The 22113-nt window shown below is 46.2% G+C and overlaps 1 protein-coding gene across 2 annotated transcripts in view; it reads right to left on the bottom strand.

The window, feature by feature from the left end:
• LOC149330855 (uncharacterized) overlaps positions 1-22113 on the bottom strand; it is a 44769-nt gene that overhangs the window by 2548 nt on the left and 20108 nt on the right. Inside the window, exons 10-15 of one of the 2 annotated variants that reach the window (XM_089561558.1) lie at positions 19872-19956; positions 14557-14780; positions 5487-5734; positions 4095-4371; positions 3559-3664; positions 1488-1813 (exon numbers count right to left, since the gene is read on the bottom strand). In XM_089561558.1, coding sequence (XP_089417684.1) covers positions 1488-1813; positions 3559-3664; positions 4095-4371; positions 5487-5734; positions 14557-14780; positions 19872-19956 — 1266 coding nt within the window. Of the gene's footprint in view, positions 1-1487; positions 1814-3558; positions 3665-4094; positions 4372-5486; positions 5735-14556; positions 14781-19871; positions 19957-22113 lie in introns of those variants that run through there. The other variant, XM_089561559.1, reaches the window with a different exon arrangement.

Below are 22113 nucleotides of genomic sequence, written 5' to 3'. Positions count from 1 at the left end.
TCCAATGAATACTGATGCACAATAACAACAAAACGCAACTAAATTCCTTTCTGTCTGCTTGTGCCCACTGTGCCACACTGGTCTGATAACACGAAGCTCATCAAAACAGACCTTGACAACAGGGTCTGCAAAGTAGCCCGGTTCTGTTCTCTCAATCTCGATTTCTTTGCAAGCCGTAAATCAGTTTTCTCATAGCAACATATAAATAAGCAACATATAACACATATCAACTCCTCATTGAAGGTTTGCAACACATATGCAACACATACCGTATTTTCCGGTGTATAAGACGCACCCTTGTATAAGACGCACCCTAATTTACCCAGTTAGGCTAGTGAGGCTTAATTAAACATGCTTGTGTGACCATCGTGAAATGCACCGTACCTGTGAGTTCTTAAGCAACGCTAAGTGATCGATAAGGCAACACTCATGCCATACACGCCCACGTTTTAGCAAAAAAAAAAAAAAACGAAAGAACTCTCCTTATGTCCATAACAACATTTTATTTTCACTTAAAACCTTCAAAGTCTTCATCTTCGGATGTGCTATCAAAAAGTTTGCCCCTTTCTGGAGGCAATGCAGCTGAAACATTCTCTTGGCACAATGCACATACTACATACACAGAGCAAACAAAGTTGCAAAGGGAGACCAAAAAAAATGCCGGCTTGTCATGACAATGGCGAAAAGCGCGATTGTCGCCATCTTTTTGGCATTTCACATTACTTTTGCTTGGGGCCTCCGAAACGGCCGCGTGTTTATGATCCTGGAAGTCATCATCCCCGCCGTTTCATGATAAAGTTCACCAAAAAAATTGCGCATGGCGGTCCCCGTATTATAGCCGTGTTACAACCGCGTTATTGGTAGCGATAATTTTCCGGTGAAAAAAGCTTCAACATGAACCTGAGTAATTTCTGAACTCACAAAAAGAAGCCGAAAAATTCGCATATAAGACACACCCTTGTATAGGACGCACCAGCAAGATTTTTGAAAAAAGCCGCGTCTTGTACACCAAAAAATACGGTATGCACATAGCATATATGCATGGCACATATGCAACCCGAGTAATAAATGATGACAGCTAAGTCTAGGCCACCTTGTTTGGCAACTAGTAGTAGCTCAGCTAAGAAATGTCAAATTGGAGAAGGTTACAATGCAGCAAAATTTTCCAGCTCAAAACGCCACTTTCTTACGTTTGGTTCGGCAGAACACCAAATAAGGCCTTCTTTCACCTCCACCAGTTAGGCTTAAACAGGCTTACTTAACGAGACTGATGCTGCACAAGAGCTGTGAAAGGGCCATGCTTTTTCGCTCTTGTTACAAAAGGCAAAAACTATGTTTTCTGAACATGGGCTTATGAAACTATTTGTGACCCGGATGAAGTTCTGGTGGCTCGTCTTTCGCCTGAGCCGCAATTTTCGCTTGTCCTGTACTGCAAAAAAGCCCTCTGGCAACATTCCCACAGCCCGCAGCTTGCTATATCTGCTTACCTCACCGGTAGACTCCCCAGCAGTGGTGGTGAGGATAGCATACTGGTGTCCTGGCAGCTCCAACAACTGGCTACCGGCCTCCAGCACATGGCCGCTGGCTTCCACCAGCTCTTCACTAGTCTCTACCAGCTGTCCACCAGCCTCTACCAGCTGTCCACTAGCATCTACCAGCTGTCCACTAGCATCTACCAGCTGTCCACTAGCATCTACCAGCTGTCCACTAGCCTCCACAAGCTCTCCACCAGCCTCCACCAGCTCTCCACTAGCCTCCACAAGCTGTCCATCAGCTTCCACCAATGCCTCCTCCAGGACACCTTCACTTGGTTCTGTAAACAGCAACCATACACACACGCAAGTCAACATGCCTGCCTTATACCCCTGTCACACGGGCATTTCGAAGGCTCTCGAATCGATAGTCTATCGACTCGAAGGCGATCGAGCGCTGCTACACGGCCAGTTTGAATGGCCATCGACTCAATAGTCTATCGAGTCAACGGAGCAGCCCGGAACTCTATCGAGATTTCGAGGGCCTTTGAGCGTTGCCCAGTGTTGCTAGCATTGCTTCGAACGACAAACATGGCGGCGCCCTTCAAAGCCGGGCCCCTCGCTTCGGACTGAATTCTCGTTGTTGCTGCCTTTTTCTGTCTGTTCACTGGTCATAAATGGGGCACCGGTCTTTCACTTCTTCTCATCTTGCCTATCAGAAAACGTATAAGTGATAAATTTGCTTTATTTTTTATTTAGAGCGTCGATTCTGCCGCTGCTAGGCCTAAGAGGAGACAGTTTGTTGACAGCAATGGTTCCCGTCTTGACAATCAGATGGCGCCACTTTAGGCTAAGTTTATTTTTGCGTCTCTGCTAGCATACGCTGAACTAAAAGTGGGAATGCGCCTGCGTTTAGGGTACGTAAGCGTGCATACGCTCGTGGTATGTAGACAGCAGAAATTTATGCTCTTTTCTCACTGTATCTATGTACGCCGCGAGCGGCGACGTGGTGTGCAAAAGCGAGAAACAGCAGCGCGCGGCACTTCCACCTCGCCCGGGCGTCAGCAGATGAGAACAGGTCCTAGTTTTTACGGCGAGCAAATCTGCTTCATTCACAGGATTTTTGGACAAGAGTTAATTATTTTTGTTATCTGCGCGAAACCAAACGTAGCGATTGTGGCGCCACACGAGCTTGGCATAAGACGCGAGAACCATTTCAATGGCCATTGAGATATGCCGTGTAGCAGGACCACAACTCCCTCGAGTTGGATGGCGATCGAAAATCTCGATGGCCATTGAAACTGGCCGTGTGACAGGGGTATTACTCTGTTGAAGCCACAGCTTTTTAACAATACCAGCCACAAAACTACTGTTGAAAACCTAGACCTATCTACTGCAGCAAAAAGCACTGCATCAGCCATCAGTGGCACCATGCAACAGCAAGAAACAAGTTTATCTTTAATTTTCGATGTCTTCCTCTGAACTCTGACCCATTTGGGGCAAAACAGTTTTGAAGGTCCTCAATCACCTGTTCCTGGCTGGTTTGAATGCAGTGTCAGCACAGAAGCCTTCGCACACTGCCTGGAAAAATGGTCGTGGCAAAATCAGCCTCTGTTGGAGTTGAAATTAAAAACTTCAAACTTGTTGAAACTCGCATGCTTCGCTTGAGTACAGACAGCACCTGGCTGTTTCTGATGCACATTTTCTGTGCTGTTCCACAACATTAAATGTTGAAGACAGAGTGAGCACACCTTATAGTGAGAATTTATCACTGTGACGGCATAGAACAGTTGCCTCAGGATGGTTGTCTTCCAGGCCACAAGGTGCCACTAGTGTGACACCAAAATGTTCGATATGGGTTTTCAGCCTTGTGTATTTTTGTCCCATGATTTCGGTGCATGGGTGCCCAACGTGCTATCACGCTATCTGCATTGCATTTGGTAGGCAAGATTTCTCATGTTAGGCTTGTCCGCACTAAGAGACACCCTGCTTAGACTGCCCAGGAAGGTCACGTAGGACGTTACTGATATTGCAACACTTAAGAAAAGAAACCTGCAGCTTGCGGCCAAGCAGAGGCTCAGTGCACCTGGATCATCTGTCGGCCCCAGCAGTGTTTCGGGGACGGCCTCTTCATACTCGGTCAGCTCCTGCTCAATCAGATACACCTCACACTGGGCACTCATCTGGTGCTCCTGCATTGGGGAGGAAAAGAGGAGGCCAGAAGGTTAAGCAGGCTTACACAGTTTTGTTCGCTACTCGGGATGCGGATATAGGGAAGAGAAAGGAGAACAGGGAACAAACCATTGCAGTGTATTGCTCGCTGCACTGGGTTGGGTGAAATCTGTGGCAGACAAGCCTTTAACGGTGGAACGTGTGAGTGGTGCGATACCTGCTCCCTTTATAACAAGTGTGCCATCAAATTCAATTCTATCAGCTAGAGTGATTTAAATTTAATATGATTCAATTTTTTAATACCCTGCATTCACTTTCATCAACTAAATGAAATCAAACCAACTGAGTGACTGATTACCCAAACGAACTGATCTGAATTCACATCAACCGAACTGAATTCATACAGAATGAACGCCATCCTCAGATAAGCTGGATCAAATTCAAACCGACCTTGAGCAGGGCTTGTGTCTTGAAGGCCTGTCCACAGCGGTCGCACAGGATGGTCTGGGGGTCCGCGTGGCGGCGCTCGATGTGCTTGCGGATGTCGGTGAAGGTGTAGCCGTAGAAGTCGCACACTCCACACTTGTAGTCCTTCTGGCCCTTGTGGCGCTTCATGTGCAGCTCCTTGTTCTTGATGTGCCGGAACGAGCGGTTGCAGACACTGCACACGTGCTTGGGCTCCTCGTGGATCAGCATGTGCTTGGTGATGTCCGACCGCTCGCATCCCCTGCATTGGAGTTCCCCATTGTCAGGACCCACCTCTACGCTCTAAATGCAAATACTCCAATATGGGAGTAAAAAGGGAGTAAGTTGTCCTCTAGTGCAAGCCTTTAAAGAAGGGTGTGTGCTAGAGAACAATTTACACCCTTTTTACTCCATTATATTTTTAAACACAAATACACCTATATGGGAGTAAAAAGGGAGTAAGTTGTCCTCTAGCAGTGTGTGCAAGAGGACAAATGTACACCGTTTTTACTCGATTCTATCTATAAACATAAATACACCTATATGGGAGTAAAAAGGGAGTAAGTTGTCCTCTAGTGCAAGCCTTTAAAGAAGGGTGTGCGCAAGAGGACAAATGTACACCCTTTTTACTCCATTATATTTTTAAACACAAATACACCTATATGGGAGTAAAAAGGGAGTAAGTTGTCCTCTAGCAGTGTGTGCAAGAGGACAAATGTACACCGTTTTTACTCGATTCTATTTATAAACATAAATACACCTATATGGGAGTAAAAAGGGAGTAAGTTGTCCTCTAGCAGTGTGTGCAAGAGGACAAATGTACACCGTTTTTACTCCATTCTATTTATAAACACAAATACACCTATATGGGAGTAAGCTGTCCTCTAGCAGTGTGCGCAAGAGGACAAATTTACAACCTTTTTACTCCATTCTATTTATAAACACAAATACACCTATATGGGAGTAAAAAGGGAGTAAGTTGTCCTAGAGCACACCCTTTAAAGAAGGGCATGCAGCATAAGTAAACAGTGATTCTTAACAACAGCACGACAGACGAGTCAGAGAAGATGAGACACAGCTCACCCAACAACTGGTGTAAGTAAACAGGTAGTAGCAGATTAAAGCATTTTAAATGATTTAAGAAAAATAGACTCGCCGACACCACTTCTGGGGTACAAACACTGAAGCCGCAATCAAAACCTGCAAGTTTCAAGACAGGGTTCTGTTTTGAAACAGTGAAGCTTGTTTTAAATTCCATGAAACCAACCAACGCCCCTGTATAGCTAAGAACTTCTATAGCTCGCATGTTACCGCAACATAGATAGCTACCACAGCCCCCCAAGCAAGATACAGGATGCGACAGCGGACGCCACTGACCGGTAGTCGCAGAGGGGGCACTTGAGCGGCTTGTTGGGGTTGTGCGTGCGGGTGTGGCGCTTGAGGTGGGCCTTGCGGTTGAACTTCTTGCCGCAGAGGGAGCACTCGAACAGCACCTCGGCCGGCATATGCACCATCTTGAGGTGCATCTTCAGGATGTACGGGTCCTTGTAGCGCTTGTTGCACACGGGGCACGTACATGCACTAGGCTGTGTGTGGCGTGCCATGTGCCGCCGGATGGCGTACGCCTGCACATTGTGCGTGTATAGTAGGTATATGTTCACACAAATGTGCATTCCCCAAAGAATGCATGCATGCACACAAAGATACAGACTAAAAAAATGTAAAGCAGCCTTCATTTATGATCACAGATGTACACAGTTGCTCACATTAGTGCAGAAATGGCCTTTTCCAACACGTTTATTCCAGCAAGGTGACAGCGCCAGCCATCAGAGGCGGAGAAGGCATGCCGGAAGATAATTGAAACCAAGAGTTAACCTTAACAGTAAAACAGCCCAAAATTTATGTGGCCATAGTGTTGCAGTGGCAGATGACGTAACAGTTTTCATTTATGACATTGACCTACAGTACATGTCCGTACATTTCTGTGCAATTTTATCATTACATGATAATTTGTTCATTTTAATTAGGCTCCAATTATAAACTTCCCAAACGAATCGACCAGTTTTTTACATCTTTAGGATATAGAGATCACTAGTGATGGAATACTGGGCATTTGTGTCTTTTATCCCATGGTTTTAGCGCTTGGGCATTAGAGCTAAAATAAAATACCTTACTTCAGTCAGCAGCAAGAACTACCACTCATAAGCTATTGGGCTAAAAGAATGGGACTGAATGAATCCTTTGTTCAGTTCAGTTTTATTTATTTAATTAACTTAAAATGCACACTTGCACGTCTGTTAAAGCTGATGCTACTTGATAGAAAGGTAGTTGGCTACATGCATATGAGGTGTAGTGTAGTGGAATAGTGCTATCTATGTAAATGTATTTCTGCACGCTGCCCTTAACTGCGCTGCCACCATGACTCATACCAATTATGCACTTCTATTATAAGCCTCTAAGGCTTAGAACGCTATACGTGCAGGATATGAAAAACATTTCTACTGCAAAGCTGCCACAAGTAAAATGACATCATATATGTTTCGGTTAGAATTCTGTACAGATTTAGGATTTAAACTTCCTATGTGTCCCAACTATTTTCAAGCATGAATAATTAATGCAATCACTGAAAATCCATGAGTTAAAAAAAATAATCTTCTTTACCTGACCACCACGATCAACACTGTTTCAGTTTCATCCCTGCAAACTCTACAAGTTTTTATTTATTTATTTGAACATACTGTTAGTCCCTTCTTGGGACTGTTACAGGAGTGGATTTATAAATAACGAGATGCAAGTTAAGAACACAATAAAACAAAAGCCAGCAATCAGGTTTAAAAGACAAGAAATCAGCATTCATATGCAGAATCACATCAAATGAAAAACAGAAAACGGAAGAAAGCCAACTCTGGCCTTCAAAACATGTGTTCAAACACGTATCAAAGTATTCATTAATACAATCATACATTTGGTACATAATCGAGTGAGCAAAAAAAAAAAAAAAACCTGGAACATTACTGGTAATGGAACATTCATATTACCTGGAATACCAAATCTATCTCCTATCTGTATAAAAGAAGCTGCATTTGATTATCGGTGCTATCCGAGGTAAGGCACACTGATGAAAACTGTGGAGAAAAAAAATTTAAGCGAAGAAAAAGTATGGTTTGGCATGTGGAGTTTAAAGTCCCAACCCAAAGCTGCATGTGCACTACGAGAGACACCACTGCAGAGGGCTGTGGATTAACATTAGACCACCTGGGGTCCTCTACTGTCCACTGCACACTAGGGGTGCGTTTCTGTACTTCACCTCCGTCAGAGTGCAGCTGATGAAGACAAAAAAGTCGCTTGCATGCCGGGCAATGTCAGTGCATTAATACTAAACCGCAGGTCATGAAAAAAAAAAAAAAAACTCACAGGACTGCTACGAGTGTGCAGCGTGAATGTTTGAATGTTAACTATGGTGTGAGAGCACAGAACCTTTAAAGGTGCACTGAAGAGGATTCTGAACTTGTTTTTTTGCCGCGGGAACTCGATCTACACGTTCCGAGCTTTCTTAGAGACTGCGATTTACTGCCCTGTATGGCCGATTTCCCTAATTAAATCGAATAAACGTCCGGCTCCCGCCCTTTTTTTTAAATTCTGCCTCGTACGATGGGCGGAGTCGACCAACGCGTGAAGTTCCTTTCAGCCAGCTCCGTGGAGGCTTTGCTTTCGCTTTATATTTTTTTAGGTTTCCATGAATAAATAGTTTCATTCGCAGATAATATAGCCGCAAAATAAGCCCGCAGAAATAAAAATACGCGCGGACTATTTGCTACTGCGGACTACTACGTATTACTCCGCCGATGGCAGAGCGGCAAGCCGCCACGGGACTGGGTGAAAGGCACTCCACGCGTTGGTCGACTCCACCCAACGTACGAGGCAGAATTGAAAAGAAAGGGCGGGAGCCGGCCGTTAATTCGATTTAATTTGGGAAATCGGCCATACAGGGCAATAAGTCGCAGTTTCTAAGAATGCTAGGAACGTGTAGATCGAGTTCCCGCGGCAAAAAGACAAGTTCAGATTCCTCTTCAGTGCACCTTTAAGAAACACGCTGCGCTGCTACTGGACCTGCAGAGTCTTGGCACCCCGACAAGTTTGCCAAGCTAGAAACAGCTTGGGGAAAAACACAGCGCACTCCTAAGACACGGACGAAGACAAGACGATACAGCGCTGCATCGTCTTGTCTTTCTTCGTCCGTGTCTCAGGAGTGCACTGTGTTTTTCCCAAGATGAACTACCAACTAGCCCGCCCTTCCAGCCTTGCTAGAAACAGCTGCTGGCACTCCTGTCAAAACGTAACATAGCACACCATCACTGCCTCACAGCATTTTGGCACACTGCCAACACAGCGCAAAATGAGCATCGAGCTAAAGATCTATAACGTTCTGAAAGTGCTTATGTGCCGAAGAGCAGAACAAGTGAACGATTTTAAGGTGGCGGTTCCACTGCCGCCATCTTGCGAGTAGTTCATATTCTGCCACCAGGCTACGACACTGATCCATCACTGAGAAAGTGTCTACCCGTCTTGCCCCCAGCGACCCGAGACTGGTTTTGGTTGAGATGTTGAGGTACGTGTCCGGTCCTTTCTTGACCCGTGCACCTGTGCTGCGTGAGGGTTCTTTTGTTGCTGCGCCTGCCTTCAGAGGATTACAAACGAACCATGGCAAGCCCGGCTGCTAGTCCTCGTCGTGCGTGGGGGGAGGTGTTGGCTGGGGTGGTTCCGCATGCTTCTTTCTCTGCCTGTCCCTTGCCAAAGCCAAAGAGAGTGGGGCGAGCCGGGGCAAAGAGGGTACCGTCTTTGTCCAAACGGCGTCAGAGGTGAGGTGATCCTTGTTCGGGATAAGGATGCCAGCACGGGAACAGAGGACCGTTTCCTTCTCTCTCTTGTTTAGCCTTGGCTAAATAGCCGCAGAAAGCTGTACCGTCGATGTTACTATCTGGAGGGCCTCCTTTGAGGGAATGTGCCGTTTCGTTCTTGAGTTTTACGCGACTACAGACTTTCCTGTTTTCAATGTCGTGACATATATTAGTGGGAGCAAAGAAAAAGAAAAAAATAATGCTGCCCAGCCCGCATCGCAAAAGGCACAACGTCGACACAGTGGAAACTTGGGAGAGTTAGTGATAACTGTCGACATAATTGCACAGAGCAAATTAGTAAGTAAGCGAAAAGAGGAAGCGGACGCCAAAAATAAGGAAGGTGTGAAATAAAGAAAATTAATTATGTTTATGTCCCATGTATATATTTCTAGAGTTTTTTTTTTTTTTCAATGAACCTTATAGTTGAAATCGGTGCCTTTCTTGTGTCCTTCCTTCTGCCCTCGTCTTTTGCGCGTTCAATCACTTCGTCACTGTTGATGCATAGTAATATTAGTAGTAGTCGGAACACTCCTGGTCTAGAGTGTAACCTGCTAACTATAGCGCTGAAAAAAAAATATATTTTTTTATCAAATGATATTGCATCTATGATAAGAAAACTATAACAAAGACAACTATACAATTTAGTCAACGCTCAGCGTATGCCTGTCCAACCTTATAAACTATGGTTGGTAAAGAAAAAGGCAGAGAGAAGTGGGCAATTGTCAATTTCTGTTTACCCTTGAGATGAATCGACATTGCGCAAGAGACGTGAAATTGCTATTGAGAGGGTTAGCACCGCAGGGTGTCGGAATGTGTTTACCTCAGAAGCAAATATTCGTCGTACATGCGGCGGCACCTTGCAACCAATTCCGATCAACTTCGACGGAATTTTGCTAAGGCTCACAAAAATGCAGTATACAGATGCATACCATTCACGAGGCGGACTCGAGACTTTTTTATAGACATTGTACGAAGAAGAACGGGGGGGGGGGGGGGGGGCGAGGTGTGCAGGAATGCTGCCAAAAAAAAGGTGTCGGCTACAAAGCGATAGTTCTGTAGGCACTTAGGGCGACCCCCTCCCCTCTCTCGTTTGGACCCTCAACTGCGTGCTCTTATTCATTTTAGACGTACGTCTTTCTTGTATCCAGTTTGCATCATTAGGTTGCTTATTCCCTCCAGAAATGTATATCTTTCTAACCTTGCGTCGATTTGCCTCGATTTGGTAGGTCAAAGATTGAAAAAGTGCGCCCGCGTATGTGTGTGTGTATGCGTGCGTGTCCACGCGCGCGTACCTGAAAACTGTAGGAACAGCTGCTATTTTCACACCGTCTATTGTCAGGAAACTATAGCCTCGTTTACATGAACCCGACTTCGGCGGGTCGAGCCAGGAGATCGAGTTGAGCAAGGTCAGCCCAACTTGACTGCATGTTTACATGAACTCGATTTTAGCGAGTCGCGACCGGTTCAACAGCAGCGGCACCAAGCGTCGAACGGCGCAGCGGGAAAGGGCAGTGGCAGCCGGGAAGATTGCGGCATGCACGGCTGCCTCGCAGGCGCTACGGCGCAAGCGAATAACAGGTTCGCATTTATCACCTCTCCTTCCACTAACCCTACTCAGACCGGTTTACGTGCTGTCTGCTGTTGGGGTCGAGTGAGTCAACCCACCCCCTGCAGCGGAGTTGACTGGACTCGCTCCCTCGACTCCCGCACCCGACTCGTTTACATGAACCCAGTAACCGGTTTTCAGTAGGGGTGTGCGAATATTCGAAATTTTCGAATATAATTCGAATATTATATTTTTGGTATTCGTATTCGATTCGAAGTCCAAGTATTCGTGTTGTTTCGAATATTCGACACTACGCGAATATTCGTATCTAGCCGAATATTCTATTGCGAGCACTGGCGTAAATTTTGGTACGCAGTCCTATCGCCAGAGACATAACAGCATGGCGCCCAGAGCAATGCGTAACGCTGGGCCATGCAGTAGCTGACTGCACTGGTGAGCTTCTTTGTGGCTATACCTGCGAAGCTGGTATAGTCAGAGCTGTGCACGAAATACCTCGCAATACGAGCCAGTTCAGTGCCAAATGAGAGGGCATTTTCTGTGGCTGGAGAAGTCGTTTCAGCTAGAAGGGAACTACTTCTGCCTGACCATGTGGAGCAGCCGGTTTTCCTTCACGACAATCTTTTATATTCATCCCAGCAACGCGCTTTTGTGCTTATGGCAAGCTAGCCTTGATAAATGCTGTAAACTAGCCATCTTCTCTGATATTTCCAGTCTTCTAAAAACAATGTTCGAGACTTTGATACTTTTTATGCAGCCACAATCACCTTTTGTGCTCATTTCATCACTGATAGTTGAACTGTGATGTTCTTGGGAGCTCAAATAAATGTTTTGTAGTGGTTAAATGCATCTGTCCTTGATTATTCGATATTCGATTCGATATTCGGAATCAAGTATTCGTATTCGATTCGTATTCGAAAAATGTGATATTCGCACACCCCTAGTTTTCAGCTCAAATCCTCCACTCAACCCGTCATGTAAACACCGCTTATAACGTGCTTGTAATCATTTTCCGAGAATTCCTTTTCCTGCGGCGCTAGTCTACCCCGCCTGCAGGAGGGGCGCGCAGCAAGGGGAGGGGGCGGTCCTTTGTGCCAGTTCCCGAAAAGGGGACTTCTCAGCACTATAGTCGGTTACAACAAAAGAACGAAGCGGCACACGCAACTCAGACGGAGCTCTCCAGCCAATCACGTCGATTTGTGTGGCTGTGCATGCAGCCAAGTCTGCGAAAGAGAACGAAGGAGTCGGCGCTTTGTCCCCGTGTCGCCGACGGTAGATGTCCTTTGTTCGGGATAAGGCTAAAAGAATAATAACGCAAAAAGAAAGGAAGAGATTTTGCTGCCCCGGCATCCGCCATCGTCTCTAGGAGCACCTGAGCAGGAGCAGGGGAAAAGACAGGGAGAAAGGCGAAGGTACTAGTAGGTGTGGTGCCCCCGTTAATTGTCTCAGCTGCACTGGCCACTAAAGGGGGAGGGGGGGGAGAGGGCTGGGCTGCTCACCTTTCGCATAGATCCGCGCGAGAGCGTCTTTTTCGCAAAAGCGCTGAATGCTACAGGTGGGGTCATATTCGGCAACAGACGGTCGTGGCAGCTTCAGTCTCCACTGCTGTCGCGGCGCACCTGTGGTGACCGAACAGAAAACTGTTCGGTCGACGCGCTTGGCTGGGCGGTCTCCTTTGATGAGCATGTGCTGCTTCGTTCTTGAGTTGTACCCGACTTATATACCAAATGGATTCATTTCAGCGGTGGAACATGGCGCCCTCTGAACCACGCCATTCGTTTGAAAGAAGTGCGAGTCTAGTTCAGGAAAACTGCACCTGCTCCATGGTTAGTGCTGAAATAGTGCAGCTGCAGCCGCCATGGAAGCAGATGATGGTTTGCTTGTTCTGATAAACGGCGGAGACTCAAGTAACTTTCACTCGTCGACAAGCTAGAACGCTGCTCGAGTTCTCCAAAGAAACGGATCGAGGCTGGTTCATGGCAACATGTTATTGTGATGTGCGGTTTGCACATTTATTCATGAGATACGAGAGGTTGGCTGCCGCTGATGTAGGCTGTAAACAGCTGGCTCCAATTCATTGGCATCGCAAAGGCTAGCGACGACCAGGCCTGCACTCGACCATCCGTTTTGGAAGCAGACAGTGCCAAACTGCGCTCAAAGTGCCGGAACTAGCGGTACACACCCGCCGCACCGCCGCTGCCGCAGAACTTTGCCGAACTGGTGCATTGAGTGCAGGCGAATCGAGCGCTCTCCAACTTCCCCTCCACAGCGCTAGCCGGAACAACGAACAACCGGCAGCACGAAGCGAAAGCCTGTCTCTTCCCTTTCCTGTCGCTTTAGCAATGCCAAAGCTGTCCTCGAAAAATAATTCGACGCTCAGAATGCGTTTCGTAGCGTCAGGTGAAAAAAATTGGCAGTGGCTTAGCTCTGCTATGCCTGGATATACGTAGCGTCAAGTGATCCGGTGTTTCGGCCGCACGTTTCGCCTTGGCTGCTCGACGGCAAACTGCCAGGCGACAAGCTCGGGATCGGAAGAATTTACATTTTCCAGTCTTCTGCGCCGTTTGGCAGCGGCTCGACTCTCCTTAGCTTACCAGAACTTACATGTTGAGCGTGACCGTCATTTCTCCGCGCACCCTCCTCGCGTATGCGCAGTAGCGCGCGGCGCAACTGTCGTAAACACGAGGTCACGCGTCGGAGAGGAGCGCACGCCGGCGGCGCCGGCAGCGAGGAGCTCGCACCGGCGGACCTGCGCCTCTCGTGACGTCACGTGGTTCTCGCGCTGCGCATAACAGGCGGCGCACACTCGCGCAAAACTCGGCTCTGACCCGCGTAGCGTGGCTTTACTAGCTTTACGCTACAAAACAATCCAGCAAAGCAATATGGCGGAAATCTGCTTGGAAGTTCGACACACACTACATAGGGCAAAATCGAGGGAAACGTGCGAACATCGTAGAGGTATCGTTCCCTCTCGTGAACACCTCCTGATTGTAAATGTTTAGCAGCGCCACACTCGTTATTTTTTTGAACTGTGGTTATTTAGTACACGTGCATGTGTGTAGATGGCGCTACTTACTAAATTTATCTACATTTATCGCATGTCGCTGCGTTATTGCTATTATTGTTTGTATTCTGTGGACTTTGTTCTTGGCAATTGTTACAAGTTGATTAAAGGAATGAGAGACCGACATTTTAAGAGTATATTTGCCAGAAATAAAGAAGCCGCGAAACGTTTCAAGAGCTTGTGTCCTTCATGAGGAGAACAAAAAAGGTAGCTAAAATCAACTAGACATTGCGCATTCCCCAAAAGCCGTAGAGTAAAGGCGATGCTTAGCCGCGTAGAGCGAAGTATTAAGTTTCTTCACGCAAAATCTCAAAACTTCCACGCGCTGGTTATCTGAACAATTTTGCATTCCGTTTTTAACTATTTCGAAAAAACGCTAATTTTGATCAGGAATAACTTTTAAACTAAACAAGGCAGACGGATGAAATTTTCAGAATGGAAGGGCGATTAGACGATCTCAAAATGTACAAAAAGGCGCCGCAATGCAATGCATATCCCAAAAGTTATTGCAGATTACATTGTTCTGTTTTCTATGCTTTTCAAACATGTGTGGCTAATAAACTAATCTATACACGTACTTCTAAATGCTTAAATATGTTGATTAGCATCCGATCTCAAAGTATCTCGAAAGATATTTCTCTAGGTGCAAGAGGTTTTTCACAATTTTGCATTTCCTGAGACAAGTTGAGCTCAACTGCCAGTTTTCATCTTTGCGTTTTCTTTTACAGTTGCAACAAATTTGCAGCTACCGTTAAACAAAATGCATCTTTTGAAAGCAGAGAAAAGTAGCTTTTCGGAGATATCTGAACCATATTTATGAAGCGAACGAGCGAGGTACAGTCGACGTACAAATATCACCAAAAATGGTTCCCGCTCACCGTCAGAGTGGGACCGCCACCTTAAAGAACAGTGAGTGCCCACCTGGTCTGCGATGTGGTCGCAGTATTGGCAAACGCAGCGCGGGTGCTGCGCTCGGTAGTGGGCGATGAGTGCGTCGCGCGACAGGCAGGCGTGCGGACAGCGGCGGCAGCGCACCACCGCCTCCGCATGCACCACAAGCAGGTGGTCCTGGAGCTGCTGGGGATAGCCCGCCTGGAACTCGCACGCCGGACACTGCAGCTGCTGCTGCTCCTCCGGACTCCCACCTGCCGCAAAGTGATGACGGAAAGCACGCTCCGTCTTATGGACACCTTTAACTGCATTTCTTAGCTCGGACTCTTGACTGGTTTTGGTTTTATGGGGTTTAGCGTCCCAAAGCGACTCAGGCTATGAGAGACGCCGTAGTGATGGGCTCCGGAAATTTTGACCGCCTGGGGTTCTTCTACGTGCAGTGACAACGCACAGTACACGGGCCTCTAGAATTTCTCCTCAAAAGAAATTCTAGCCGCCGTGGCCGGGATCGAACCCGCGTCTTTCGGGTCAGCAGCCGAGCGCCATAACCACTGAGCCACCGCGGCGGCTCTTGAGACTACATTTCCTGCTGTGAGGGAACAAACACGGGTTAATGACACCCTTGTCGAAATCAAGAGGAAGAAATGGGCTTGGGCAGGGCATGTAATGCGAAGGCAGGATAACCGCTGGTCCTTATAAGGGTAACGGAGTGGATTCCAAAGAGAAGGCAAGCGTAGCAGGAGGCGGCAGAAAATTAGATGGGCGGATGAGGTTAAGAAGTTTGCGGGGATACGGTGGCTGCAGCTGACAAATGACTCGGTTAATTGGAGAGACATGGGAGAGGCCTTTGCCCTGCAGTGGGTGCAGTCAGGCTGATGATGATGACGTTCCGACACTGTGAAGCAAAGCTCTAACGTAACAGTACAGAGCTAGCCTGAATTTGCTTACTTGTACACCGGCAAAACTTCAGCCCTGTGCATAGGCCCAGTCGCCCCAAATTTTCATAAAGAAAGTTCGACGCAGAAAATAAAAGTGCTTGTTTTATGCAACTAAACGCATTGCGCTGAAAACTTATTTCATTTGGAAACAGATATTTCAGCTATTTCACATTTCACTTCTGATGCTACGCTCTTGCAAGCATGCACAAGAAGTAAGGATACTATACGCAACACATTGTGGCCGTCTAGTTATATCCTGGGACATTCCAGCCTTAAAGGGGCCCAGAAACACAATCTTAGTTGACTGTCTTGCCTGTTGATCGCATACAGTGAGTTATAATGGTGCTATTAGCGTCAGTAATACCGCGTATATTCCGTTTTTTAATATTTTAATGCCCTCCCAAAAACAAATTCATGACTCTCATGGTGTCCCCACACAGTGGCGGGTTTTAGCAGCAGATATGACGTCACCTGGCGCAAGCTTGATGATCGAACAAACAGTAAATATACTGCAAATTGTGTGAATAAATAGAGACACATGTTGTCACCTGTCGGTGTTTTATATTAGATCAACAAAAACAACTTGTTCGTCTTAGATAAAAGCCCTGCAAAGCAAGTGAAATAAAAATACACCACCAGGGGCTCTGGCATGGAAACGACGCTGCCAGCCTCAGCAAGAACGAGTTGCAAAGAGCAGGCAACCATGGAGTGCAAACTTCCGCGACGTGCTCTGACAGGCTGTTTTGATTGGTTGCGCCAGGTGCCGTCATTGGGAGAGCGAAATAGGAGTGGGAAGCCACGCCAAAATCGAGTTGAGGGCAGCGTTTTGTTTGCTTGTATTTTGGTTGGTTGGTTTATGGGGTTTAACGTCCCAAAGCGACTAAGGCATGTATTTTGAAATTTCTTCATTGAATAACTCCCGCTCCTGTGCATCGATTCCTGTAATTCTTTTCAAGTCAGCATCTGTGTGCCATAAAGAATCCACCTGAAGTATAGCCGGTATCCCCCCAAGCAGTGTTTCGCAGCCCCTTTAAGGAGAGATGTGGGGCTAAAATTACGATTTTCACCAAAAAAAACGTGTTCTTAAATTTTTGCTGTTTTGGATCCCTAACTTAATAATTAACTTCCCACCATGTTTGGCTGTAATCTGTGCAGTAGAAAAGAATATAATGAACTCTTTTCATGAGACAGTGGTGTGCATTAACCGTTGAAAGTGCCCCTACGAACCCTCTTTTCAAGACGTGGCTAGCTACAGAGCGGCAAGAAACCCAGCGCAAAGTGAATGTCCACGCTAGAAAGCTTGTTTCTTGCGATTTCTAGTCATGGGAGACCTTCTACCGAGAGTACACGAGACCACTGAAGAAAAACTAAAAAAGGAAGCACATTTTTGGCCGTGGCAACTGCAGATTGGCTGACAAACCGAAACTTAAGTTTGGACAGGTTGGAACACAGCACGTGACCTTCCTATGCTGTTTTCGTGCCACTCTGAGTCTCATTAAGGGGGGACACTGGTCTTGAAAAGAAAATTTTATTAATTTAGTCATAGTTATGAAATTTTCAGGGCACATGTATTTTTGTGCACTGATTCTAGATATGTCATTTAATTTTATGTAAAACAATTCCTTGAGCACTTATGCACTTTTTATGCAAGTATTTTGCGGAGAGTTGTGAAGAAAATTTGCTGCAGGAAACTCGCTGAAATGTATGCCATTGGGTTCTCTTGACACCAAGGAATACAATAAGGGTGAGATTGTCTTCCTGGCTCTCATAGAACTTGAGTAATAGGGTATTGAAGCTGCCACTTCAGAAACAGGAATACACACTTTCCTTCTCATTTCTCAAGCGACAACTTCAAAACTCTATAACTTAAGTTCTATGATAGGCAGGAAGACAATTTCACCCTTATTGTATTCCTTGGCGTCAAGAGAACCCAATGGCATACATTTTGGCAAGTTTCTCGCAGCAAATTTTATTCAAAACTCTCCGCAAAATACTAGCCTAAAAAGTGCATAAGTGCTCAAGGAATTGTTTTACATGAAATTAAATGACATATCTAGAATCAGCACACAAAAATACATATTCCCTGAAGATTTCGTAACTCTGACTTCATTAATAAAAATTTTTTTTTCAAGACCAGTGTCCCCCCTTAAGCCAGACCTCATTTTGGCTCTGTTCGATGCTAGTTATTTGTTATTGAAAATACTGCGGCGCAACAACGACAACACAAGAAAGAAAGTCGTCGTTGAGCCACAGTATTTTCAGTCATGCACCAACTAGCCCCACAGGCCGTCATTCTGAAGTATCTTATTTGTTATCTTTTCAAACAACCACACAGACAAGGAATGAATTTCCCAAGAGCAGACATGGGTGCTGGACAGCTCTAAGGCTGAAAAAAGGAGAAAACTCGGAAGTAATTGCCGCAAAGCAGCGTCACATTGGGAGAGGAGGCCCAACTTATGCAGCAAGGGCACTTTGTCCTAAGTTGACAGATTTAACTGCTCTATATGACAGTTATAAGTTTTTTCTGTTCGTGCTATGATAATCCAAAAACAAGAAGCTAAACCATACCGAAATTTTTACTAAAACTGGCACAGTGGTTCAAAAGTTCACTCTCCAGCTGAGCATTACCCCTTAGCTGTGCTGTTTCACACAATATTTTGATTACTTTTGGTGCTGTGTAACATCTTTGGAGCATCTCTTCCACATTTATAAATGGAAATACTTCAAATCAACAGAAATTAATATCCAGGATATACACAACTGACATCTAGAAATATTGATCAAATGTCTAGGAGAATTCCCCAACGTGGAGCAAATTTCTAATAATAGAGTAATTGCTCGTAGCCATGCACCCAAGCTGACAGACGCTCTCACCCTACCACATGCTAGCCATCCTGATTAGCTCAGTTGGTACAGCGACTGCTCCAGTGAAGGGGCAGTCCTGGGTTCGAACCCCGGACCAGAACGAATTTTTTTTTAACTACAAAGTTTCTATGGAACTCTGTATAGCTTTCCTTTGTAGACGTATGGTTGCGCCTGGGTGGATGCCAGTGAGTAATTACTGCTCACTTATTATACATCTTGAAATATACAGATCCACAAAGGAATCTGTCATTAAAATCCCATGAATACTACCGTATTTACTCGCATAATAGGCGCACTCGCATAATAAGCGCACCCCTAGTTTGGGCGCAAAAAATCAGATTTTTTTTATTTCCACGCATAAAAGGCGCACCCCGAACTTGGCACTGTGATCAATACTGTATTTACACGATTGCAAGCCGACACCTCGCCACCCCCCGCTCCCCAATCTATATTTTAACAAAGTTTATGCTGAACTGACTACTAGTCCTGCTGCGGACCCACAGCACGTACAACGACATCGCGTGGAACAGCCGCACACAGATTTCAGGGATGCTCACTTTAAACGTCTGTTTGGACAGCTTCATCTCCAGCCGGAAACGTTCCCCACTTAGGCCCGCGAAAACCTCGGCGCTTGGAGTCGCGTACGAAAATTTAGGGACGCCGCGGTTGCAACTGCCGCCCTTCTCGGCCACGTCGTATTTTCCGACCTGCCGCACGCTAGCCGTGTTCGAGAGCAAACTCCCAGCCGTGTAGCTGTTAAGGTACTTGGCTGTCGAGCTAAAACAGCAACGCTCCGCGGCAAAGCCATAAACCACGATGAACTATCGCGTTACCGCAGATCCCGGCACTTGACAGCAACAAAAAACAAAAACAAAAAAAAAACGAGCTGGAGATGCTGATGGCGATATGGATAGCGAAAGCTCGCGGCGGAGGAAAACGTTGATGATGATGATAAGCTCTACCTCGGGCGCCCTCCGTGGGTGGCGTCTGGAAGCTCCTGCGCGCGTGTATGGCCTCCACGATCAAGCGCGCCCGTTGCGCGCAGCCGGAGCCGATCGCAGAGGCCTCGGCGCGTGCATTCCGAAGGCTGTTCCCGCGTGGGTCGTGGAAAGTTTCGGTGCGGCCCTTACACGGATCTTTTTTTTAAAAATATTTTCTTTGGGAAAACGGGGTGCGGCCCGTACACGAGTGCGTTTACGCGGTGTGTTCAATTTTGAGAGTCGAAAAATTTCCGGAAATTTTACCCCGCGTAATAGGCGCACCCCGAACTTTGAGCCGGATTTTCTGGAAAAAAAGTGCGCCTATTATGCGAGTAAATACGGTATACTGATTTGGTTACTTGGGTTTAGGCAACACAATGAGCAGAGAGGTTCTGAAACAAGGCAATAACAAGAAAAAAAGGCGCCCCTCTTACAGCCCATGTTCACAACAGTGGTCGTTAGAAACAGCCGCTTTTCTAACGCCTGCGCACTGGAAGAGAAGCAGAGATGAAACATACATGCAAAATGAAGAAAACCAGTTTGGGAATTCCACGCCACTCACCCAACTTTGGCATGAGCATTGTGACCAGCTTGTCTGGCACAGGAACCACTGTGGTGTCTTCACTGCCCTGGGTTTCCACGGAGGCCTGCAACACAGCACAGCGAGGTGGCGCTTTCCCTAAGTGACTCTGGCTTTTACTCCACCACCTGGTCGCTCAAGGCTTGACAATGTGACTCCTCCCAAAGCAACTCAGCCTATGAGGGACGCCGTATAGTGAAGGGCTCTGGAAATTTCGACCACCTGGGGTTCTTTAAAGGGACACTGAGGAGAAATTGAAGTTGGCTTGTATCAACAGGATACGAGCTCCTGATTACAAAAACGCCGCTCATACTGACAACAAAGCTCTTGTAACATAGAAAAGAGCAAGAACCAAAATACAGGTATCGCCGCCACAGGCCAAACTCGCAAGTACAAGCGTGATGACATCATAGGACAAAACAGTGTTGCTAGAACCAATGGTTCTAGAAACACTAGAACACGAGAAGCCACAAATCACTGAGGCGCAGCCAATGCATGCGCAAATCTCCTTGACGGCGCCAGATGGCGCCACGTGCCCGGCAGCTACGAGCGCGCCTGAAGCATCGGGACCAATCAGCGCCTGCTCATCCGCAGTAGGCTGGCTGCCGGTATTCCGCTAGCGGTAACAAGGTACACGGCCATGGTACACGGTATGCTAAAGCTGTCTATTTGCGAGAACTTCGTTGGCGACATTGAGAAAGATATCCATCGTAACGCTGGCAAAACGCCAGTGCAAACGTAAGCGAAGCGACTGTAGCGACGGCCGCAATAGATGCCTTCAACGTGCAGCCGGTGGTAGCTTTCTTTTCGGCTGCTGCTAGGCCGCACTGCTGGCCGCAGAAATCACGGAGTCTGCGTTACGTCATGCGCACGTCATGTTTCACGTCACTTAGTCCTGTGTCGTCATAGGAGAATCCCAAGTTTGAATCAGAGCGGCGGGAAAAACTTTTCCAACTTCGAATTCAAATTTCTCAGAAATAAATGCATCTTTCGCTGCCGGCCAAGTGGCAACAAAGCCATGAAATGCCGAACTATCGGATTTTGCTATAAAAGAAATATTCATAGTGCTCTCCTCACTGTCCCTTTAACATGCACTGACATCGAACAGTACACGGGCCTCTAGAATTTCGCCTTCACCGAAATTCAGCCGCCGTGGCCGGGATCGAACTCGCGTCTTTCGGGTCAACAGCCGAGCGCCGTAACCACTGAGCCACCGCGGCGGGGCTCAGTACAAGAAAAAATTTGCAAGAAAAGTGCTATCAAACATTTAGTTGCTGCAAACTAAACTGTAAAGCACTGCGGTGACAGATAAATTACCAAGTTCTAATGATTACGAGGCAACTTTAACTGGAAATGGAGCTCATATAGGCTAGAACAGGTAACAAATTCAAACACAAGTGTCGCCATCATTGGCCGATTTTGCGAACAAACTGTGGTGACGTCAAGATCGCATTTTGCAAACTGTAAAGCACTGCAGTGACAGATAAATTACCAAGTTCTAATGATTACGAGGCAACTTTAACTGGAAATGGAGCTCATATAGGCTAGAACAGGTAACAAATTCAAACACAAGTGTCGCCATCATTGGCCGATTTTGCAAACAAACTGTGGTGACGTCAAGATCGCATTTTACATTCAGATCCAATAGGCTAGGCTGCACCATCATTCACTTCCAAATAGCGATGACAGGACCTTTTTCAGTCTTAGAGTTACTGTTTTAAGGGGGGACACTGGTCTTGAAAAAAAAGCTTTTATTAATGAAGTAACAGTTACGAAATCTTCAGGCAATATGTATTTTTGTGTGCTGATTCTAAATATGTCATTTCATTTCATGTAAAACAATTCCTTGAGCACTTATGCACTTTTTATGCTAGTATTTTGCGGAGAGTTTTGAAGAAAATTTGCTGCGGGAAACTCGCTGAAATGCATGCCATTGGGTTCTCTTGCCATCAAGGAATGCAATAAGGGTAAAATTATTATCCTGGCTATTATAGAACTTGAGTTATAGAGTTTTGAAGTTGTCACTTCAGAAATGAGAAGAAAAGTGTGTATTCCTGTTTCTGAAGTGGCAGATTCAGTACCCTATTACTGATGTTCTATTAGAGCCAGAATGATAATTTTACCCTTATTGCGTTCCTTGGTGTCAAGAGAACCCAATGGCATACATTTCAGCGAGTTTCCTGCAGCAAATTTTCTTCAAAACTCTCCGCAAAATACTTGCATA

This window comes from Amblyomma mixtum, chromosome 9, assembly GCF_055824585.1.
Source record: "Amblyomma mixtum isolate Tamu chromosome 9, ASM5582458v1, whole genome shotgun sequence".
Classification (NCBI taxonomy): Eukaryota; Metazoa; Arthropoda; class Arachnida; order Ixodida; family Ixodidae; genus Amblyomma; species Amblyomma mixtum.
Note: the sequence above shows the minus strand (reverse complement) of the source record. Positions and strands in the feature narration are given on the sequence as shown.